A 25,309-nucleotide genomic window follows, 5' to 3' on the forward strand; every position below is an offset into this window, starting at 1 on the left:
TCCAATCCATTCGTGGAGCTTGTCCTGTGTGTACAGTGTTAGAAGAGTCTTCAATAACACTCTGTCTACTGTGGATCATTTCTGGTTCCTAGGAGCCACCCTTTCTAGGGACCCAAGATGGTCCTCACACTTAGACGCTGTTCGGAAGATGGCCTAGCAGAGATTGTACTTCCTACGGCAACTCAAGAAGTAAAACCTTCCACAGGAGCTGCGTATTTTCTTCTACATGGTCGTTATTCAGTCTGTCTTGTGTCTCTGTGTGGTTTGGCTCATCCACAAAACAGAACAGATCCAAACTACAACAAACAATTAGGTCTGCAGAGAGGCTTCTTAAGGCTGCCCTTCTTTTCATCCAAGAGATGTCTAGGGTCAGGAAAACGGCAGCTAACATGTCTGCAGACCCCACACAAACTGTTTAGACTTTTACCTTCAGGTGGCGCTACAAAGAGTTATTTGCAATAACCAGCCGCTACAGAGACTGTCTCCAGGCTATCTGTATGATGAACACTACACTTTAACAGTCAGAGTACCCAGATCGATACCATGCATATCTGCACTAATTCTGTCTTCTCTTCTTCTTTGTAATAACAATGTATATATACACACCTACAAGAAATAATATTTCCCAAAACTTTTGTATATTTTAATTTTAAAATGTCTTCATTGAGAGCAAAGTGGAACTTAAGTCAAAGTCTTGTGTGTGTTTGTGTACACAGGCTTTGCAAAAAACACTGATTCTGATTAATTTATGTTACAAAGCCCAAGGATGTGGGCCTCTTTCCAAAATAAAACAATAGAGATGCAAAGCATAACATATTTAAGTCAAAATTAAGCATTTATATTATTTATCTCTACAGATAAGGAAAAATCATACAAAGACAACCTATAAGATGTTGTAGCATTACATGTTGTCACCCAGCCCTATTGTATTTTCTCCTTCTTTAACTAGTACTTTGGAACCAAATAAATGCTTTTTATATAAATTAGTTTTTTACATTCTTACTGCATTTCAACAGGCTGGGGTCTGTGCTTCTTAATGCACCAAAGATTTTCTCCAGGTGAAGACAGGCCAATCACTGGCGTTAAAGTTTTACTAAGTACAGATACATCTAAATAAATTAAAATATCACCAATAACCCCAAAGTATTTTTCATTTCTTGGCATACTGAAAAATATGTAGTGTATTTACAATCAATACCTAACCTAACCTATTCTAACCTTACCTAATGGTCACTCTAAATTGCCCTTAGGTGTATGAATGAGTGTGTGCGTGGTTGTTTGTGTGTTGCCCTGCGATGGATTGGCGACCTGTCCAGGGTGTACCCTTCCTTTCGCCCATAGACTGCTGGAGATAGGCACCAGCTCCCCCCGTGACCCACTATGGAATAAGCGGTAGAAAATGAATGAATTAATGAATTTACAATCAATACTCCTTTTTGGCTCCTTTTGCATTAATAAGATGTGTCAAGGAGGTGATCAGGATTGTTGGCTTGGCTGTTTCTCATCTTCCTCTTGACAATACTCCATAGATTCTTTTCAGTAGGGTTCAGGTCAGACCAGCTTGTTGTCCAATCAAGAACAGTGAAACCATGATCATAAAAACAGGTATTGGTATTTTTGGCAGAATGGGCAGGTACCAAGTCCTACTTGAAAATGAAATCAGAACCTCCATACAGTTTGTCAGCGTAGGGAAGCTCCAATCTTCCTCGAGACTCATGGACTTCCTAATGAAATGCAAAAATGTTATTTCATTTGAAAATAGGACTTTGGACCACTTATAAACACTCCAGCCCCTTTTCTCCATACTCCAGGCAAGACACGTTGAGAAGTGACTTACACAAGGAATGGAACAGTTGTTCCATGTTCTGGATAAGTCTGCATGTGGTGGCCCTTAAAGCTCCGACTACTGCCACAGTTCAAACCTTGTGAATCTCCCCTAAACTTTGACTTCATAAGCTATCAAATAGTGTTTTTACCTGGTGCTCACGAAACATGTCTTCCTTCCACTCAACTTTCTAATAATAATACTAATAAGTATAATTGAATTATTTACTGATGTAAAACATTCCAGAAACCGTCAGCAATGAGCTTTTGTGGCTTTATAGAGGGTGTCAATGACCATCTGCTCAACAATTGATCGACAACTGATAAATCAGCAGTCTTCGCCATAATTGTGAAGGCTGTAACATTTCTATTTGAAAAATCATTTTTATTGTTCGAACATAGGATTGAAATTTTCTGACAAACTGAAATTTGGGTTTTCGTTTGTTGTAAACCATAACCAAAATAAAAATAAATAAAAATAAATGCTTTAAATATATTATTGTGTATAATGAATCTATATAAAACATTACACGAATTTCACTTCTTGAAAAATAATATAAACTTAGGCAATGTTGGAAAGAAAGTTGGACCAAAATTGCTCACAACGATGCATTGGAAAGAAACGCACAAGCTATTAAATCATGGGGTGTACTTAATTTTTTATATAAACATTTGTCATTTAACATTAACAAGGTTGATTCTGTTGTGTGGTTTTCTAAACTTTAGGTTAGATTTAGATCATTTTAGACCAGATCATTTTTATTTTGGCCTGTTACATAAAACCCCCACCAAGTAGGTGTACTTTCTTTTTATCAAGACTGTAGTTGGCAGAGGTCCGTGTTGCATCTGGGTTTAAATCTTGGCCTTGGCAGTTTCGGGTACATCCAAAGATCTTTCCTTACATTAGGGCACATTAGCCATTTGCCTTTTTAGTCCAATATTCTAAGCACAGATATAATGTAATTTAGATATTGAAAGGCAAGAGTCAGCATGGCGTTCTGAAGCAAACGGTCATGTGACCCGGCTGAGGAGACACTACAGGTCAGCAGCAGAGCATGAGGTCTCAACGGACAGGATGAATCTTTTTAAAAAACAGTTCTAAAGATCCCGGAGAGGCTTTCAAAAAGAAGTGGGCCCTGAGCCCTGGAACCTGAACCCACAGGGGAGGAGAGATAAAAGCTGGGAAAATAAAGAAGTCTAGGCTTCGTTGGAGGGTCTAACTAACTGTTTCCCAACATAGGAAAGAAAAGAGCTCTGACTCAGTTTGTTAGGCTTCCAAATCTGATATGAAACATGTTCCCGCTTAAAAGGCAGGAAAACCTGGAGCTTTACTGAATAATGTGTGGGATCACTTTAGAGCCATTGTAGAATTTCGATACACATTGTTAGAGCATCTATTTAAAGACAGGACTTTGTGCAAGCCACTTATGAGAGCATGTATAATGTTAGTTCTTTCAGAACAAACTCATCACAAAATGTTTATTGACGTTGCAAGAGACTGAGAGTCTACAAAGTTCAAAATGCAATCATTTATAATCCTTGATAAATTACTTTTTTATTTTACATTTGAATAAATTTAACAACACATTAAAGCTTGTTGAGCAAACAGTAACACCAGTTTCCATTTTAGCATTGCATTATCCCATTTCCACCCTTAGATTTAAAAACAACATGAAGGATACCAGTCTGAACTGTTGGAGACCCTGGGATGCAAATAAAACTGAAAGTAGGTGATCCAGTGACAAAATTCTGACATTAAAAGGGGACAGAATAGAACAGGTAAAATGCATGTGTAGCCCTATATATTCTTATTTCAGAAATTTAGAAAATAATTATTTTCACAAATGGCTCAAGAAAGTTTAACCGCCCGCATTGGGTCAGGTAGTTTACTGGACAAAGTGCATTTTCAATGACCTCAACTTAGTTGTAAAGTAAAAACAAAAGTATTTGGTGGTCTTGTCTGCTAAAACGAACAGTTTCATGATTGCAAAGGACCTTGAGGTTGAAGATGGATGTGTCAGCTGCTCCATCTATTTAAATCATTGTCCTCTGTGTCGGAGGTGAACAGGCAGTTGAGAGGCTCCAGACCACAAGCAATGCTTTATAGACTCCTCTGGCTTACATAAAAAGTCAGTGTATTTAATTTATCTCTGTGACTTTTATTGCCTGTTATCCGTTATCACTGCTCCCATCTCCTCTCCAATCCCCAGAGGACATTTGATCGCTCTGCTCCTGAATTAGTTCCCCATCCTTCCTGTATATTTGTCAGGACACTCTTTGCAGCTCACAAAAGCAATTTTTCCTGTTCTGGTTGGTGAACAGCGGAGAGACCTGGGTCGAGCTGAGGTTCTGTTTGCCTTTTTCCTCTGGGATTTCTGTTCCTGCACAGTCAAGCTCTCGTTCTTCAAAACAAAGATGACTGGCCTGTGGGATTTCAGTCTGCCTAAGGGCTTGCAGTGCAAATGTCCCTGCATGAGGACAATTGGAGATGACGACTGACAGAGGAGGGTGAGAGACTGCCACCAGGCCGTCCTCTACAGGAGACATGTGAGCAGGGCGGCTACTAGAGTTTTTACAGCTGTTGCTTCTGCTGGATTCTGTGAAGAAGTCAAATTTAAGGCCGTTTGCTTTGAGTCTGATGGAGTCCGTTATGGTGTTGTGTGTTGAGCTGTGCTCACTGCTGCTACTCTCGAACACCTGATGCCGACCCAGGATGTGGCGTCGGATAATCTTACGGAAGGTCTGCCTGAACTCCCGGATGCGGTAGGCATAGATGAAGGGGTTGATTACGGAGTTGGCATGAGAGAGGATGATGGCCACGTACATAATCCAAGCGGGAGGAGGATGGCACTTGAGGCAGAACAGGTTGAAGCAGTTGATGATGTGCAGAGGCAGCCAGCAGACAGCAAACAGCCCAACAATGACGGCCAGCGACTTGGCCGCCTGGACCTCCTTCTGAAGGGTGGAGCGCGACTTTTCTCCGTGAAAGGCTTTCACTTCAATCAGCTTCAGCTGATGGCGCGCTGCCATGAAGATGCACAGGTAGATCGCCAGCATCAGCAGGAGGGGGATTAGTACACAAGCAAAGAAGTTGAAGTAGACCATGTACTCCATGTCCACCACCTCCTCAAACAGGCACTTCATCAGGCCAGGCTGGCAGGTGCTGTTGGTGCTCTTGGTACTGTTGTACACTTTGTGCCAGCCCATCATGGGGATCAGACCAATTATGATTGATAGAGCCCAACAAATGGCGATGATGCCTCGGGCCCGCTGACTTGTCACCAAACTATTGTACCTGGAGAAAGAGGAAGTGCAAATATTTAGCATCAGTTCTGACTGCCAAGTCCTATGATGTTGTAAACTAGGGGTGTAACGAGATCTCGTGGCAGGATATACAGTACAGACCAAAAGTTTGGACACACCTTCTCATTCAAAGAGTTTTCTTTATTTTCATGACTATGAATATTGTAGCTTCACACTGAAGGCATCAAACTATGAATTAACACATGTGGAATTATAGAATTATAAGAAAAACGAGTGGCCATCATTACTTTAAGAAATGAAGGTCAGTCAGTCCGAACAATTGGGAAAACTTTGAAAGTGTCCCCAAGTGCAGTCGCAAAAACCATCAAGCGCTACAAAGAAACTGGCTCACATGAGGACCGCCCCAGGAAAGGAAGACCAAGAGTCACCTCTGCTGCGGACGACAAGTTCATCCGAGTCACCAGCCTCAGAAATCGCAGGTTAACAGCAGCTCAGATTAGAGAACAGGTCAATGCCACACAGAGTTCTAGCAGCAGACACATCTATAGAACAACTGTTAAGAGGAGACTGTGTGAATCAGGCCTTCATGGTAAAATAGCTGCTAGGAAACCACTGCTGAGGACAGGCAACAAGCAGAAGAGACTTGTTTGGGCTAAAGAACACAAGGAATGGACATTAGACCAGTGGAAATCTGTGCTTTGGTCTGATGAGTCCAAGTTTGAGATCTTTGGTTCCAACCACCATGTCTTTGTGCGGCGCAGAAGAGGTGAACGGATGGACTCTACATGCCTGGTTCCCACCCGTGAAGCATGGAGGAGGAGGTGTGATGGTGTGGGGGTGCTTTGCTGATGACACTGTTGGGAATTTATTCAAAATTGAAGGCATACTGAACCAGCATGGCTACCACAGCATCTTGCAGCGGCATGCTATTCCATCCGTTTAGTTGGACCATCATTTATTTTTCAACAGGACAATGACCCCAAACACACCTCTAGGATGTGTAAGGGCTATTTGACCAAGAAGGAGAGTAATGGGTTGCTGCGCCAGATGACCTGGCCTCCACAGTCACCGGACCTGAACCCAATCGAGATGGTTTGGGGTGAGCTGGACCCCACCTTGGTGAAGGCAAAAGTGCCAACAAGTGCTAAGCATCTCTGGGAACTCCTTCAAGACTGTTGGAAAACCATTTCAGGTGACTACCTCTTGAAGCTCATCAACAGAATGCCAAGAGTGTGTGGAGCAGTAATCAAAGCAAAAGGTGGCTACTTTGAAGAACCTAGAATATAAGACATATTTTCAGTTGTTTCACACTTTTTTGTTCAGTATATAATTCCACATGTGTTAATTCATAGTTTTGATGTCTTCAGTGTGAAGCTACAATATTCATAGTCATGAAAATAAAGAAAACTCTTTGAATAAGAAGGTGTGTCCAAACGTTTGGTCTGTACTGTACCTTGAGGTGCTAAAAGTCTGTCACACCTCTTCCGAAAATATTTAGCATTTTGTGCCTGTAACCAGGTTCTAAGTACAGCTTCAAAATGCAAGAAGAAGAAACAGGAGCAAGAGACTGAATACTACCCCATGTGTACAATATTATTTTTCCAAAAGAAGTAGGGTAGATATTCATTTTTAGAAAGACCCGGCTACGTGTGTACAAGGCCCCAGGCCCCTACTGATGCCAACTGCTGCCCAAAGACAGCATCTGGAGATGAGGGTCTACACAGGTACTGTCTACTCCCACACCACAAACATGCTCTTTTGGACTTTGCAACAGAACACCAAACATGGGACCTTTTTTTCTCTGATAAGAATAAAGTTAATCTGGATGGTCCAGATAGCTTTCAACATTACTGGCGTGACAAGAACATCCCACTGGAGATGTTTTCTGCACGACACAGGGAAGGAGGTTTTATCATGATCTGGGGATTTGTTTTCCTTTGATCTGACAATAGAGCTTCAGGTTGTGCCGGGCCATCAAACTGTTGCTGTCTAGGTAGAGTTGTTGCATCGATCGTGACTGAGCGGCTTCATCTGTGTGGTGATTAACGGGTCTTTCAACAGGAAAACACTGTAGCTCAGAAGATCCCTAACGTCCCTCTTTTGGACCATCCAGTATTTTCCTTGATTTGAATCTCATTGAAAACCTTTGAGGATTAGTGGTAAGGGGGGGTTCCACTGACTGGATGGAGCAACATGTCCAGCAGCCTATTGCAAAGTCTTGCATCAAGTATTCGTAAATAAGTTTTGAAGGGATCAACAAGAGTGGCATAGCTACTCGTTACCGAGTCCTTTTCTGATGCTTTTATGTTTGGTTTTGTTTTTTTAAGGCTATGCTCTCAAACTTTTGATCAGCTGAAGAACAGCATGTTTGATTCAAATTTGATTCTTAATAATTCACCTACGCTATTTGTTTTGTCTCTAGCAAGCATTTCTTTTTCTGACAAAATGAGGCTCTACCTACGACCTGGTTATGATCCAGCTGTGCAGCATCTCAATACTTGTCATTTCCTCTTTGTGAAGTTCTCTTAAGAGTGAAGTCTGCGACTTCATCTGGTGGAATAGTGTCATCTACTTGTACCCAGAAGTCCAATTCTGAGTTCCTAGTTGAAAATACAACAAGGACAACCCATGAAGTTGGAATTTTGACAGGTAAAGTCTATGACTGCCTTAGTGAAAGTTTATGTCATGCACACCAGATAAGTGGGAGTGCTATGATTTAACCCTGACACCCTATGACTTTTTAAGTATTAAAAGAACGTAATTTCGTAGGTCCCCCTGTTGTGTTGACAGTCAACTAAAAAAGCCTTCTAGCACCACTTGGTTACATAACCACTGAAGTAGGCCCCAACACTTTTAAAACACGTTTGTGTTTTGAGTTTACTGTTAGTTGCTAACAGCATTTGCTATCTAGCTTCCTATTGGCGCTAAACTGAACAATTGTTTCAATGTTCTGTAATGCATTTTTAATAGTGGTTAGACTCGTTAAACTTTAACTGAATAATTTTACAAGGGATAGATATTCTTTAAAACACAGTTTGTGATCCATGAAATCTTTCTTCTGTTTATGAAACCAGAAGAAGGAAGCATATTTGTTGCTTATTTGGCATTGGGAATAACTAAGAATTAGACAAGCAACTAATGTAGCTTTTTTATGTAGTGCTTACTGGCCACTTCAAGACTGCACCACCCTGGGTGATAAGCCATATGTATTATATCAAAAATCGCCACAGTCTGACACGATGTATTTTTACAGCCCTTTTGTCATCTCTAACAGAATTAGGCCTATGTCTCAAATAAAGATCTCTCAAGGGATGATTTCTGATGTTTATATAAATGCAGAAAAAAATAACAAACCTGCAGTTCATGAGCTCTGATTTATTATTTATTGATTTCTCTGTGTAAGCACTTCTTGTTCCGGGACTTATCTAATGATAAAGATAAACTAAGGTCTTTGCAGGATTCCTCAAAGGAAGGAGTCTATTTTGGGTTTGCTGGTTGCGCAGTGTGGGAGAGCAGCTGAGATATTTGGCTTGTTTCTATCACATTCTTGAGATGTTAAAGTGCAAAGGTTAATGCTCCAAAAACAAGCCCCCCCCATCCCATCAGGGATGCACAAAATAACACAGAGAAACCCTTGCGTAGAGTATCTCAGCAGGAGGAAGAGGCTGTGTGAAAACAGTCTGTTTGAGTTTGTGAGACAGGAAGGCAAAGTGGCTCGGTGCATCGCTGAGGTCAGGCTAATTGTCTCAGGGTGAAGCCACATCATGAGTGAAGGCATTACTGGAACTGAGGCTGGTAGTATCTGTTGAGATACTGCAAATCTGAGTGTAACATAGCACACAGGATGCCTGATCTTGTTTTTACAGTAAAGTCCTACCGCACAGGGAGTTACAGGCGATTGCAGAGTCTGTATAAGCAATCATTGCAATATTTAACTGATTGGTCCAGGGGAATACAGTCCCACGGGAAACTCCATTTTTGGAGACACTTATACAGCCAAAACATTCTGGTACAAATGGCTCATATACATGAATTAAATTTAAACTCTAACTGTGAGGCTTCTGTTGCCTGGAGCAAAGAAACACTTTAGAAAAACCCGAGAAAGAAAAGGTTGTTGGGCATATTTATTTTGGTTAAGAGCAAGGCATCTTTTTGTTACTCTTCTATACTGTACTGCTCTGATAACCAGATTGATATGGGCGAGAAAATAAGGACGCTTATAAATCAAAATGTGCAATTGCACAACAGGAACATTTTCTATTAACTATGGAAGTTTCCCTGGACCATTAGTACTGCTCAGGATTTCCACTGTTTTTAACAAAGTAAAGAGAAAATACCATGGCAGAAAGTTACTCCAGAAAAGTCACTGGATTGGAGGTAGCATTTCTCATTTACCAGAAACGTTTAGACGGATTGTTGTGAAGGGAGACCTTTTAAGCATTTTGAATTGGTTGAATTATTTTTACCTTGTAATTCAGTCACAATAGTTTATAATTGTTGAGGCTCATTTTTTCTGTTAACTTTACCTATAATCGATTTTAAATTATTGGGGTTTGTTTACAGCTCTTTGTTAAAAGAGGGAGTAAATCCGTCAAGTAATATTTTAGGGTTTCAAAGCATGATAGGCACACAAAAAATCTTCTAAACATTTGAAATATCCATTTCACAAATTAACTGGCTTTGGAATGGAAAAGCTAAGCTTCTGGAATTTTCTAACTAAATCGTCTTTTTCAAACATATTGCAAATTTCTTTAAAAGCCAACTATGTGCCAGAAAAATAGTTGAAAACATGTCAATGACTACTGATTCTGTTCGAAAGAGAGGTCAAACATCCAGGCAGGATTACCAAAGACGTGCAACATGGTAAGGACCTTTAAACAGAATGCTGAAATGTTAGTGCATGCATATAGTCAAGTCGGAATGTAGAATTTTGACTATGTGTAAAAAAGAGAAAACCCGCAATTAAAAATGCAAGCTTCTTCCTATAGTACAGAATCTGCCCTTGTCAAGGTGTTCAATGACATCCGTATAAATGCAGACTGTGGAAGAACCACAGTGCTGGTATTATTGGACCTTAGTGCAGCATTCGACACTGTTGATCACTCCATTTTATTAGAGCACCTGGAAAACTGGGTCAGCCTTTCTGGTACAGCACTCAATTGGTTTAAATCCTACTTGAAGGACAGGGACTTTTTTGTGTCAGTAGGTAACTTTACATCAGAGAGCACAAAAATCACATGTGGTGTTCCTCAAGGGTCCATCTTAGGGCTCCTTCTATTCAATATCTACATGCTCCCCCTAACTCAGATTTTAATAAACAACGTAAGTTATCATAACTATGCAGACGACACACAGCTATACGTTACGATGTCACCAGGTGACTATGAGCCCATTCAAGCGCTGGGTAAATGCTTAGAAGAAATCAATGCATGGATGGGCCAAAATTTTCTTCAGCTGAATCAAAACAAAACTGAAGTAATAATCTTTGGACCAAAGGAAGAGCGTTTAAAAATTAGCACACAGCTTCAGTTAATACAGCTAGAAACCACCAGTCAGGCTCGAAACCTGGGTGTAGTGATGGACTCAGACTTGAACCTTCAGAGGCACATAAAGGTAGTAACAAGGTCGGCCTTCTATCACCTAAAGAACATCTCCAGGATTAAAGGACTAATGTCTCAGCAGGACCTTGAAAAACTAATTCATACGTTCAACTTTAGTAGAATTGATTAATGCAACGGTGTCTTCACAGGTCTGCCTAAAAAGTCGATCAGACAGCTGCAGTTGATCCAGAACGCTGCTGCCTGCGTCCTCACTAGAACTAAGAAAGTGGAGCACATCAACCCGGTTCTAAAGTCCCTACACTGGCTCCCTATAGTTCAGAGAATAGACTTTAAAATACTTCTGTTAGTCTATAAATCACTGAATGGCTTAGGACCAAAATACATTACAGACTTGTTGTCAGTGTATCAACCAGCCAGACCTCTCAGGTCTTCTGGCTCAAATCTACTCTGCAGAACCAGAACCAGAACCAGAACCAGAACCAAATATGGAGAACCGCCTTTTAGTTCTTATGCTCCAATAATCTGAAATAAACTCCCAGAAAACTGTAAAAGCGCCGAAACCCTAAGTTGCTTTAAATCAAGATTAAAAACGTATTAAGTGGCCTTAAACATTATTAGTTAAGTTGTCAGTCCAAATTTCCTTCCTTAATTTTCTATCTTTTTTATTATCATCTTATCATTTATTTAATAATACATAAACAAGGGCCAACAAATAAAATGGCATTCATAAAAACACTGAGTGTGTATAAACTTTTCAGTGAAACTGTATTTTTGCTGTCACAACAAATGTAGCGTGGTAGTCAGGGCTCTTCCCTCACAGCAAGAGAGCCTCTGGCTGGAATCCAGGCTGTGTGGGTTTTTCTGTGTGGAGTCCGGATACTTTTTCCATCAATGTGTAGGTTTTCCCTGGGTATTCCGGCTCCCTCCCATAGTCCAAAAATGTAGATGGGTTTAAATTGATCCTGTACGTGTGTGTGCTGCTAATCTGACAGGGCCACCTGTTGGAGTTTGCCTGACTAATGCTCGTTTGCAAAGACTGTAAGACTAACCTTGTCATGGATAACAATACATGCAGTAGCAACCCAACCCAAAGGATTTAAAGCAGCTCCTTAAGACGTAAAACGCTAAAACTGAGGAACATTCACGTGACATGTCTTGCTTACTTTAACTTGAATAAAAACAAAGGGTAAATTTGTGGAACCCCAAATTTATGTGATTTTACCTACCAGGCAGGTCAGTGTTAGGTAAAACTTTATACCACAGCTAAACTGACATATTGACTGAGTTATTAACCATTAAGAAAGCTTAAGAAGGTCTGTCCTGTTGTACACTGACCTGAGTGGTATCTTGATTGCAATGTAGCGGTCTATGGCGATGGCGAGCAGGCTGAAGATGGAGTTCTGTGTGAGAACCAGCACAAAGCAGGCTATGAAGAGGCAGCCATAGAAGTTGGAGCAGAATCCGGTGCTGATGACAATGGCGAAAGGGATAGCCAGGACTCCCACTGCAATGTCAGCCACGGCCAGGGACACCACGAAGAAGTTGGTGATGCTCTGCAGGTTACTATTGAGGCAAACGGCCCAGCAGACCAACACATTTCCCAGTACGGAGAACACGGCAATTAACAGCTCTAGGACAATGTAGAGGATGGAGGCGGCAGAGTCGTCAGGCATGGTGACACAAGAGGAGAGGTCACTGATGAGGAGGGAGGGAACCTCTCAAAGTCCATAGCTGCAGCCTGCCAGCCGCTGAGCCTCCTTACCTTACAGAAGCCTCCACTAGGGAACAAAAACAACAAGGCTGAGTTCACATTTGCTCAGCCCAAAAATAAAAGTTTTATTCAGCTTCTCAAATCCACATATACGACTCCTGGAAAAAAAAAGCTCCTCTTCTGTTTGCTCTCTCCCCAACTCCTTCCCATCAGCGATGTTTTTCCAGAAATCCTCTAAGGGTTGAGATGATGCCAGTGACATACATCACGGAAACATCACTGGAGATAAAAGATGAGCAAAAATTAAAAAAAAGGAAATGCTGGTACTATAAAGGAAGTCACTTTAAAGACTGATAATAAGATACACTTAATGGCGAAAACAGACATCTTGTTCCTGAAAGTGAATACATGTACATATATATATATATAAATATATATACACTGCTCAAAAAAATAAAGGGAACACTCAAATAACACATCCTAGATCTGAATGAATTAAATATTCTCATTGAATACTTTGTTCTGTACAAAGTTGAATGTGGTGACAATAAAATCACACAAAAATCATCAATGGAAATCAAATTTATTAACCAATGGAGGCCTGGATATGGAGTCACACACTAAATTAAAGTGGAAAAACCCACTACAGGCTGATCCAACTTTGATGTAATGTCCTTAAAACAAGTCAAAATGAGGCTCAGTATTGTGTGTGGCCTCCACGTGTCTATATGACCTCCCTACAACGCCTGGGCATGCTCCTGATGAGACGGCGGATGGTCTCCTGAGGGATCTTCTCCCAGACCTGGACTAAAGCATCCGCCAACTCCTGGACAGTCTGTGGTGCAACGTGACGTTGGTGGATGGAGCGAGACATGATGTCCCAGTTGTGCTCAATTGGATTCAGGTCTGGGGAACGGGCGGGCCAGTCCATAGCTTCAATGTCTTCATCTTGCAGGAACTGCTGACACACTCCAGCCACATGAGGTCTAGCATTGTCCTGTATTAGGAGGAACCCAGGGCCAACCGCACCAGCATATGGTCTCACAAGGGGTCTGAGGATCTCACCTCGGTACCTCTAGCGAGCACATGGAGGGCCATGTAGCGCTCCAAAGAAATGCCACCCCACACCATTACTGACCCACTGCCAAACCGATCATGCTGAAGGATGTTGCAGGCAGCAGATCGTTCTCCACGGTGTCTCCAGACTCTGTCATGTCTGTCACCTGTGCTCAATGTGAACCTGCTTTCATCTGTGAAGACCACAGGGCGCCAGTGGCAAATTTGCCAATCCTGGTCTTCTCTGGCAAATGCTAAGCGTCCTGCACGGTGTTGGGCTGTGAGAACAACCCCCATTTGTGGACGTCAGGCCCTCATACCATCCTCATGGAGTCGGTTTCTAACCGTTTGTGCAGACACATGCACATTTGTGGCCTGCTGGAGGTCATTTTGCAGGGCTCTGGCAGTGCTCCTCCTGTTCTTCCTTACACAAGGGCGGAGGTAGCGGTCCTGCTGCTGGGTTGTTGCCCTCCTACGGCCTCCTCCACGTCTCCTGGTGTACTGGCCTGTCTCCTGGTAGTGCCTCCAGGCTCTGGACACTACGCTGACAGACACAGCAAACCTTCTTGCTACAGCTCACATTGATGTGCCATCCTGGATGAGCTGCACTACCTGAGCCACTTGTGTGGGTTGTAGAGTCCGTCTCATGCTACCACGAGTGTGAAAGCACCACCAACATTCAAAGGTGACCAAAACATCAGTCAGAAAGCATAGGTACTGAGAAGTGGTCTGTGGTCCCCACCTGCAGAACCACTCCTTTATTGAGTGTGTCTTGCTAATCGCCAAAGATTTCCCCCTGTTGTTTATTCCATTTACACAACAGCATGTGAAATTGATTGTCAATCAGTGTTGCTTCCTAAGTGGACAGTTTGATTTCACAGAAGTTTGATTTACTTTTAGTTATATTGTGTTGTTTAAGTGTTCCCTTTATTTTTTTGAGCGGTGTATATCTATATACAATGCTATGTTATTTATATCAGTCTGGACAGTTAGCTTATACCACTTAAAGTAAATAGGGAAGTAATGACAGTGACAGAAAGGAAAGGAAACCGCTTGTCAAAAAGGACAGATTCACCAGAAATATAGAACAACAGTTTTCTTCACTGAAATGTATTGCGACATATAAACTGAAGTGTTTATTAGTCAGTCATGACTGACTGACTGTGTTTGTTAGTAGTATTCTAAAATTATTATTGAAGAAACATATATTTTTACAGATAAATGAGTGTGACTACACTTCTTCCAAGGCTATTTTCAATAGTCAGTCAGTCATTTTCTATACCGCATCTTCCATAGTGGGTCATGGGGGAGCTGGTGCCTATCTCCAGCAGTCTATGGGCGGGAGGCGGGGTACACTGTGGATAGTTCAGCAGTCCATCACAGGGCACACAAACAACCAAGCACACGTTAACCTAACAGGTATGTCTTTGGACTGTGGAAGGAAGCCAGAGTACCTGGAGAGAACCCACACATGCACAGAGAGAACATGCTAACTCCATGCAGAGAGACCCAAAACTGGGAGTCAAACCCAGGACCTTCTTGCTGCAAGGTAACAGTGCTACCAACTGTGCCACCGTGCAGCCCCTGTTTTCAATAGTAATTAGTAAAACTGAGTAAATAATTTTTACATGAGGTGATCATTTTTACAGCACACTAAAGCTCCTCTTTGTTTATCTCTTCAGAGCAATTGAGCATTTAGTACCTTCTGATTCTAATTAAGATTTTCTGACCTTTCAGTCCTGATGACAAAACAAGACTCTCATTTACTGAAGGATTAGTATGGATACCAGTTCTGACCCGGTGTGGATCTGCCTGATGTCGAAGGTCTGTCAGAATAGCTGGAGGAGAGAACAGAACCGGTGGATGAATGTTTTACACTGAGTCGCTGCTTGTATCCAGGCCTGAGGAGGTGCTAGGTTTTACTGACACTGGACCATCATTGTTCCTGTACTGCCAAACTACTCTGTGTTTCTGTGTAGTTTCCCAAGCATAAACTCTGGGTGAATTACAACAGAAGCAGATAAGAGAAGATACCAGTTATCACATTTCAGATACCTTCAACACTATCATACAGACATCCTCCACCAGAAGCTCACACAGCTCAACGTTCCAGCCTCCACCTGTCAGTGGATCAACTGCTTCCTGATGGACCGACAGCAGCAGGTGAGACTGGGGAGCATAGAGTCATCAGCATTTTACTGTATACAATCCTCCGACTGTGCATAACAGTCTTATTTTCTCTGATATTTTGTCCCCTGGTGCTGTTGAATGCAAAGTGTGAATATGATAATCTCCATGAGGCGAATGTGCTTAACACTATTGCCAATGAGGGAGGTGCTTGTTTAAGCCAGTATTTAGTGATGGCTTTTTTACATGCAGCAGCTGATAAAAAAGATACACATCATATTAAATAGTCTGGGACAATACCAAGAAACAAGGAGTAAAAAGATAAATCAATTTGAACACCCAGTGGTGAGAACATTAGTTGAGATTGCCATCCCTCTATCCAACTCTCTTCAGGTATCTCCACCTCTAAATCTATTTCCCACTGATGCTTTATGTGAGCCTATGTGTCATTGTTCAATGAACTGAGAGCAAAACAAAGCGTTACAGATTTTTTACCCTTTTTAGTCTGGCTTACAAAACCTGCACTCTACTGAGGCAGCTCTTTTGAAGGTTTGTAATGATAATTTATTGGCTTCTGGTGTTCCATAATAATTTGTCTTGATCTCAGTGAAGCCTTTGATACCATTCACCATATTATTTTAGTGAATAGGCTGAGGGTTTCAGCTGGTGTCTCTAGTTCTGCACTAGATTGGTTTTCTTTCTATTTATCTGGAAGGACTTTTGCTGTTACGGCAAACAAATTCACTTCTAAGATTGCCTCTCTAACCTGTGGGCTACCACAGTGGTCCATTATTAGTTGTTTTTTACATGCTTCCTTTAGCTAGCATTATTCAATCTTTTCATGACCTTTCTTGACACTTTTATACAGATGATATTCAACTGTATATGTTAAGCCTCAGCAGCTAGATAGGCTGTCCACCCTAGTCCACCGTTTATCTCAGATAATTCCAACAACTACTTTGTTTTAAACACCAAAAAGACTGAGACCATGATAATCGCTCCTCCTGAACTACAAACAAGAATCAGTCAGGCTCTTGCTTCTTTTTGTCCAACTCATAAGTCCAACATTTGAAATCTTCGTGTAAAAATCAGTTCTTCTCTGGGCTTTGACTCACATGTAAAATCTTGGTCTTGTTCTTTCATTTAAAGAACATTTCTAAACTGCGACATATGGTCTTTTCAGCTGAACTGGAAAGAATAATTCAAGCATTTGTATCATCGCGTTTACATTATTGAAATGCCTTGTTTACTGGTTTGGATAAATCATCCCGTCTATGCCTCAAAGACGTACAAAATGCTGTGGCCAGACAACCCACATGTTCCAGCAAGCGAACTTATATGACCCTTGCTTCATATTCTTTACATTAGCTACCTATAGATTTTAGGATTTGTTTTCAAATTTTCACACTAACATACAGAGCACTAAACAGGAAGGCCCCAACTTACGTAACTAATCTTCTCATTAAAAATACTGCTGGTCGCTGTTTTCATTCTGAGGCTCATAATTTTCTAGTTGTTCCACGCACCAGACTGAAAACCAAGGGGGAAAAACCCATGGCATCAAGGCTGTGGAATAATCTACCTCTACAGCAATGTTTGACTCTGTGGACTGTTTTAAAAAGTTTTTTTTTTTTTAAATAAACAGGTTTTGTGTGTTTTATTGTGTGTTACTTTATTAGGACTTCATTTCAATTGTTCCTATATTGGTTTTCTGTACAGTAATTAGTGATGTTTTTTTCTGTGAAGTACCCTTAACAAATAATATTAACTAATACTTACCATAATCATTGACATGAAAATATATTTTCTTACTTTTTAATTATGTATTATTATGGCTTTTCTGACTTTCTGTCTTTTCACACACAAAAAAAAAACGTACATAAAATACTGTTCATTACTTTGTAAGTAAGCAAACTCAGCAGGGGATCAAAATATTTATTTCCCCACCATATAGCACTTGTGAGAAAATGAAGTTGTTTGGAGTTGCCTGGACAACGGCTGCTTCCTCATCTGTCACAATATGGCAAAACATTCTGCAGGGACCAAATCCTAATTATGTCTTTGCTTAAATGTTGAGTTGAATGTGTCAGGATATTTTGTATCCATCCACAGTAGCAGATTCCTGCACAGTTCTGCATTAAAGCAATTATGTTTCACAGATTCTCAATCCGTTTGGTCTGAATAGTGAAGCTACTATTATCAGAAAGCATGATCTGAAAGGATAATTAATAGATGGTGTAATTAGATTGCTGGATATCTGTGAGCCTTCTGTCTCGGCATGACAAACTAACAGATAGTTGCTGTTTTTATAAAGCCGTTTCCCTCAGAGGGAAAGCTTCTTGACGTTGCTTTTCAAAGATAACAGCTGCACTGGAACACAAAGGTCTTTGCTCTCCCAGTCAGACTTTTCCCCTCTGGGTTCAATAAGACATCTTTTCTACAGACTTGTTATTTTTGTAGTGTGTGCTATCAGTTTTTATTTAGATTATTTTGATTCTTACAAACAGGGTTCTTGTTGTCTAGGTCTCCAGTAAGTTATTAAGCAATGATACAATGAATTGCATGAAAGTATGCCTCACCAGTGTAAAACAAAAATCCCAGAGGACAATAACGGGAGTTATGAATATCTAAAATGGCAATGATACTCCCATGATAGCAATGTTTCCTACTGAATATAACTGACCTAAAATGGAATTACAGAGTTCAGCTGAGATACTCCAGGGATTCACAGTGAGACAGGCCTCACCCACCTGTAAGGTCTGGTTTCGTTTCGCAGCAGCTACTTCAGGTCATTATGTTAGCTTAAACCTTTATACTTTAGACTCTTATTGTTTCATATTCCTTGATGTCTCAACAATCCTACATTAAAGCTTTGTTCTCTGCTGCTGCAGCTGATTGTTCAGTGTTCCGTGTTTAGCTCACTTGTACTTCTACAGGTTTATTAAAATAGGCCCAAAACTGCAATCCACAAACCACTTGTGCCATACACGTGTCACACACGGTCATTAAACCTTCAGCTTCCTGACAACACAGTGTAAAGCTTACAGTGACAGCATGTCTGCTGCAGAGTGATCAGACTCTATCAAGACCTGAAAGGAGCAGCTTCACTGACAACTATCTGATCAAATCAAGTCTTATGAGCTGAACACCGAACACTGAACAAGCAGCTGCAGCAGCAGACAACAAAGCTTTAATAAAGCTCAAGGAAAATGTCAGCAATCAGTTGGGACCTGCGCTAGGAGAGCAAAAAGAATGCCCACATTTAAACCGATTAAACACAAATCATTGAGTAAGTGCTCTAAATACATGTGAACTGATGCTGGAATTGCTAAATGGGTCATGTTCCATTGTTCCGCTCTGACTGGTGATGTGCAGTTACAATACTGCTTTTCTGATCTGATTATTTTTTCTGTTTATTAAATGCATCATAACTAAATACGTATTGTTTAGTGTATTTTGTTTGAGTTTTGTAAAAATAATAATCTGATAAATGTTGCTTTGGTGCAACATTTATCAGTTATCAATGGATTTGGATGAAATTTTCAGACAAAGTGCGTATTAACAAGGAACAGTGGATTAGATGTTGGTGGTGATGCGGAGCACCATCAGGATTCAGGATTTTTTTGAAGGATTCTTTATCACTGCCAGACAATGGTGCGGCAATTTGGAATTCCCACATGGTTCCTCACCCTGTCAGCAGCTGACAAATAGGGGCCAGAAGTCATCCAGAGTATAGATCATCAACATGGAATAAAGCTGACATGCGTCAATGACCCTTTTGCCTTGGCGGAGGTCTGCGCTTTCTGAGTGCTTTTCTAGTTGTATGTTGTTTTCTGAATAATTTATATAACATCGGATTTTCTTTGATTGTGGTTCTAATCCCTGTTTCCACCTGTCAGCTGAAATATCACAAATTAGGAGCCCAATCAACATTATTAATTGGATTAACATGTTCACATTTCCTTACAATAGAGAATGTGTAGACTTCAGAAGATTATTTCACATAATCCGTTGTCAAAGCGGGCACAAAAGGATCTAAAAGCAGTTTGAACTGTCACATGGTCGCCATGAAACGTCACAGCACCTTTTTGTGATTTCTTTTCAGGTAGAAAAATACCAAAAGAGGCAACGTGACTAGAAGCCGTTTTTAGGAAGACAACAGGAATTTGACAAAACTGGAATCGGAACTACAAAACAGGAAATCTGTATTGACCAGGAAAAGCCTGTTTGGCAAATCATAGTTGAAACTATTCCAAGTAACCAATAAAAAGAGTGTTTTTTGGTTTTTTTGCCCTAAAAAGGTCAGGTTTAACAACAATTAGCCTTTAAGCACACGCTCCATGCCTCCGTCTTTCTTTTTGGTTACTGCCCGACAGTAACTGCAACGTTCTGGGTATTTTTTATTTGGATGAAGATATTTCTAGAATTAATGAATTTTAGAAAATCTAAGAGCAATTTGCATGTCTCTAACTGTGACGACCTCTCAAGGCATGATATCACGGGATTAAAATGCAGTAATATTTTTTTTAAAGAGAAGCCTGTCTCATGAAGTTGTATTTAGTTGGTGTTTGAGTCCAGGCTTATTGTTAAGAGCCCTGGATATGTAGATGATGATTTGAGCTCAATGCCCTGTAACTATGTTTGAGAGTCTTATTTTGAAGAAACATAGGAAGACGTTCTTGGGTTGTTGTTTGGTTGAATGATGGAGTTGCCCAGTAAAGATTGCTCCCAGAACTGGCTAACAATAATCATTCATGTAACCAAAATGCCTTCTACCACTTATAAATAGTTTGTGTGGCAGCATTACTTGTACTAGTTAATCAAAGGCAAAAGTAAGAGAGCGACATAGATGGTACGAGCAATTTGTAAAAACTGTAAAAACAACTCATCTGGCTAGCGGTTCGCTGGCAGTCACGCTAAAGATACCATTGCTTCCAAGCTTTCTATTGGTGCTTAAAGACTCATTTCACTGACTCATCTCACTATTTCACAGTCTGGAGTAGGGCTGAAACAATTAATCCGATTAATCGGATTAATTGTGATTAATCGATTATTGAAATAATTGTCAACTAATTTAGAAATTGAATCGTTAACTGGAGTATACAGACTCTGAAACATGCCTTTTGCTGAGAGAAAAACCCACTCAGAGCAGTAATTAAGCCAAAACTGTATAAAAATCTATGTTTTGCATTTTAGATGAAAAAAAATTCTTTGTCTGTAAATATGCTCTATCCAGAACCTCTCGAGTTGCATCGTTTTAGTTTCACATAGCATTGTTCAACATGCTGTGACAACATGCAACAAAATGCATTGGCGATTTTTAAATTTAAATACTTTATTATTAAAATGCCATGTTCTGAGCATTCAACTGAGTTGTTTTACATTATTGCCATTTACAATGCATTTAAAATGTGCAATAAATGTTTGTTTTTTAAGTTCAAAACACTTGTTTATTGAAATATGAAACTTGACTAAGAGTACCCTCTGTTAGATTAATCGATTAATCAAAAGAATAATCACCAGATTAATTGATTACTAAGATAATCGATAGCTGCAGCCCTAGTTTGGAATGGATTTTTTACACCCCTAACTCATAATCGCAATATAATGGCCAGGTCAACCCTGGGCAGAATAATTTTACACTGAATACTCACTGATGACTCTCAGCTTTACTTATCCATAAATCCTGATGAGCCCAACCAGTTAGATAGACTACAAGCATGTCTTGAAGACATAAAAACTAGAATGACTTTAAATTTTCTGCTTCTAAATTCAGACAAGACAGAAGTTGTCGTCTTTGGACTGGTAACTTTGAAAAACAAACTGCTTATTCAATCAATTAATGTGGACAGCATTAAATTGACCTCTGATAATAAAGTAAAAATCTTGGTGTTATTTTTGACCAGGACATGTCATTTAAATCCCAAATTAAACAGGTTTCTAGGATTTCCTTCTTTCACCTCCGGAACATTGCCAAAATTAGAAATATCGTACCCATGAGTAACGCTGAAAAACTAATCCATGCATTTGTTAGTTCAGCTTTTAACTTTGTTCTCTCTCTTTTCTCTTTCTAGAAGCTACACCTGGCCTGACTCTGTGTCTACTTGTGGCTCCTTCCTGAAGGGGGGCATCGTCCAACCTTCTGCTGGGAACAACTTAATGCTCCCCTCTACCGATGATCCACATGGCCCTGTCTTTCAGTGTTTAACCCTCTCTCTCTCCTAGACATAGCTACTGACTGAGCTTTTACTGTGACTAACTCTATGTGCTCTCTTTCAGACTCTAATCTTGAAAACTGGCTCAGAGTTGATCTGTTCTTTCTTTCTAGATGAAACGACTAAAGGAGCTACATCCATTAACATTTACTTTTCCTTCCTATAGAAAGTACTCCTAAAGAAAGTATCAGTGCTTCTTTGTTCTTTTTGTGTCTCTGCTCTGTTCTCTCAAACCCTCAGTCGGTCGTGGCAGATGGCCACTCACACTGAGCCTGGTTCTGGTTCTGCTGGAAGTTTATTCCTGTTAAAAGGGAGTTTTTCCTCTCCGCTGTCGCTACATGCATGCTCAGTATGAGGTGATTGCTGCAAAGTCAACGCCAGTGACTGTCCACTGTCTCTATATGGTCATCCGGGAGGAGGTAATGCTGCAAGTCACTGACTGGATGCAATCTGCTGGGTTTCCTTAGATAGAAAAACTTTTTATCCAATTTGAATAAATAACTGAATTTGACTGCACTGTTCAATGGTTAGAATTAATTGGAATGTATGAACCTGACTGGAAATCTGTATGATTCAATTGAATTGACTTAGCTCATTTTAAAGGTATCCACCTTTTACACAATGCAACAGGAAACAACACTCTCCAATTATTTTTACCTCCATCTTCCTCCCTCCCTGTTGGATGGAGTAAGGGGGAGTCAAGTTTAGCCTAAACCGGCTCAGTTATGGTTGAGGTGCAAACACACCCTCCATTTCTGCTACCTGTATGACCCCTTCTCTTTTCCAATGGTTATAATCAGTCTGGCAGAGGGAGGTATCCCAATCCTTGTGGTTTTCAGTATAACAATGACCATCAGTGGGCTCTAGATGAACAAACTTTATCCGTTTATTATTTTACTTAGTACCGTTACACATAGCCCATTCTAAAATGGCCAAACTCTAAAACTCAGTGGTTTAATCTAACCTCCCCAACAACCCCACACCATTCCAAACCCTTTGTGAAGTGCCTTGAGACGACATGTGTTGTGAATTGGCACTATATAAATATAGCTGAACTGAATTGAAACGAATAAAGATTCTTAAAAACACAGTTTATAATCCAGTAACGCTCTAATGCAGCAGTGTCCAAACGTTTTGTCACTGGAGTGGAAATCGTCAAGGCCACAAAAATGTTATTTTGTCAAATTAAAAACTTCTCAAAATGTTTTTTTTTTTTTTGCAAATTTTTGTAATCTTTTCAATTATACACTAAAAATGCATGTTACTGAAATGAACAAAAAAGTCACATTTCTTTTGAAAAGGGTTCGACAAAAACAATGGAAAATGAAACATTTGTCTTGTTAAAAGAAAGCTTGTTTCCTAATTTTATTTTGGTCATTTGTTTTCTGTTTTGTTGGTCTAGAAACAAATCTTTAGCCTGTGCTTGGCAACAATGGCAGCCTGTCGTCTCTCTTTCTTCAACAATGCTTTAACTCGCAGTATTTAGCTAAGTTTAATGAGCGAGTGCACCCAAGTCACTGGATGTTTGTGGTCTTACTCAAAATGAAAATAAAATTAAACCAAACAAAGTAAATAATAAAAGATAATCTTGGTGTCGTGCCTAACATTGTTCAATTCAATTAAGTTTTATTTATATAGCGCCAATTCACAACACATGTTGTCTCAAGGCACTTCACAACAGTCAGGTACATACATTCCAATTAATCCTAACTATCAAACAGTGCAGTCAGATTCAGTTATTTATTCAAATTGGATAAAAAGTTTTTCTATCTAAGGAAACCCAGCAGATTGCATCCAGTCAGTGACTTGCAGCATTCACTCCTCCTGGATGAGCATGTAGAGACAGTGGACAGTCAGTGGCATTGACTTTGCAGGAATCCCTCATACTGAGCATGCATGTAGCGATTTTTTTTTGGGGGGGGGGCCCCCGTGGCCACACTTTGGACACCCAAAAATTGATTACCAGCATTCTCTGTTTATCTTTCTTCCTTTTTTAATGTGGGAAAGGTGTACATGTTTCGGCTAATCGTCTTCGTCCGCACAAATGAAGAAAGAGAGTACTGGTTATTAAGTTTTGGATGTTCTCCTGAACCATGAACCCATCAAGCTGCTTTTACTTTGGAGTTGTGCACACTGACCATTTTCTTTGCATTTTGAACACCCCTGCTGTAATGTGAAAACTAAAGAAACTGGATTCTGAGTATTTTTTTCTTTCACCGTTTCATCTTTGGTGCCAGGATGTAGTACAGTAGTAAACAAAACCTGTGTGGGCACCAAATCTGCCTTTAGCCCAGGGGCTCATTTCCTCTTACATCTGGCCCAAATATGGTCACAAAATAAATATTGCAATAACCCAGACAAATACCTTCATAAAACATCTAGAGTCTTAACAGTAGCAAGTACACTAAATGAAACTGATAAATTGCACAAGTGTATGGGTGAATAATAATTTAATTATAGAAGTGGAATAAAATGGAACTAGGAAACCAAAAATGACAAGTTGACAAAGGCTAGATAAGAGTAACTTTTAGAAAAACAATATTAATACAAAATAACAGTAATGGCTAAAAAGTAAGCCCCCGCTTCTATTAAAGGAAACTAGTCACGATACAGGCAGCACATAATTTGCTATATTGATTTAATTTGATAATGTAAAAGTTCGGGTGCTATAAGTCCAAATGGAAGAATAAAAGCAGTAATATTACTAGAGGGGACCCACTTAACCTCCACTCCCATGAACACACATGCAGACCCCGGAGCACGGAGCAGTTGTGGCCCTCATCTAAACAGATGCTCAGCACTGTTGGGTCTCTACAAGAAGCGCCTACAATCAACATTCCTGCGTGTTTTTCTTTTCACAGGTGAAGAAAACCCAACACCGCACAAATGCATCTCCCGCAAACTTTCAAAGGGCTTTCTCACGCTGATCGGCATTCATATTGAGCTGGTCCTTCCTCCACAATCACATAATTCACTGTAGAAATGGTGTTTATCAAAAATCTGCATGTAAACGGACTTACCGATGCTTCACCGCGCTCACAGAGAAGAGTCGCTTCAAAATAAAAGTACAATTTGTTTTTAGTTTAAGAGGCGAGCTGCAGCTCAGAATGACATGCAGCTGAGTCCAGGAAATACATGCAAAAGCAAGAAGAAGAAAAAAAAAAACGGGGTATGATCTGTGTTTCCGTTTTCCTGTGGAGAAGTTGCGCTCCTGCCTCAGTGAATGACTTAAGAAAGATGAGAATAGCTCCTTTCCTCTGCCTTTGTCTCTCACACTCCCCTCCCTCACTAAATATTTTCTGGAGGATTGTGGCTGTTTCCTCTCTAGGGGCGGATCACGTAGAACCATTGTGAAGATGATGATGGAGCCCCCAAAAACCCATCTAGCTGAGACAGCCACTAAAGCTGCTTCTCTTCAGAAGGAGAATTCAGGTGCATCTCAATTAATTAGAAGATGCTGAAAAAGTTCATTTATTTTAGTAATCCAATTCAAAAAGTGAAACTTAAACACTCATGACAGAGAGATGGATTTCAAGCGTTTATTAAAAAGA

General features: G+C 40.3%; 1 protein-coding gene across 1 annotated transcript; it reads right to left on the minus strand.

Moving 5' to 3' along the window:
* Positions 1 to 3,288: 3,288 nt before the first annotated feature.
* adora2aa (adenosine A2a receptor a) lies at positions 3,289 to 24,917 on the minus strand. The gene is made up of 3 exons (XM_047380606.1): positions 24,779 to 24,917; positions 11,985 to 12,639; positions 3,289 to 5,119 (listed from the first exon to the last, which is right to left on the minus strand). Exons 2-3 carry the CDS (start codon positions 12,320 to 12,322, stop codon positions 4,090 to 4,092), a joined length of 1,368 nt encoding a protein of 455 aa, XP_047236562.1. The 5' UTR covers positions 12,323 to 12,639; positions 24,779 to 24,917; the 3' UTR covers positions 3,289 to 4,089.
* Positions 24,918 to 25,309: the final 392 nt, after the last annotated feature.

This window comes from Girardinichthys multiradiatus, chromosome 12 (genome assembly GCF_021462225.1).
Source record: "Girardinichthys multiradiatus isolate DD_20200921_A chromosome 12, DD_fGirMul_XY1, whole genome shotgun sequence".
Taxonomy (NCBI): domain Eukaryota; kingdom Metazoa; phylum Chordata; class Actinopteri; order Cyprinodontiformes; family Goodeidae; genus Girardinichthys; species Girardinichthys multiradiatus.

Excerpts from the sequence above, each read along its gene's own strand:
- adora2aa (XM_047380606.1), bottom strand. The coding sequence starts at position 12,322 with ATGCCTGACGACTCTGCCGCCTCCATCCTCTACATTGTCCTAGAGCTG. Across the intron at positions 5,120-11,984 it reads GCAATCAAGATACCACTCAG|GTACAATAGTTTGGTGACAA; the intron begins GTCAGTGTACAA and ends CTCTTTCTCCAG.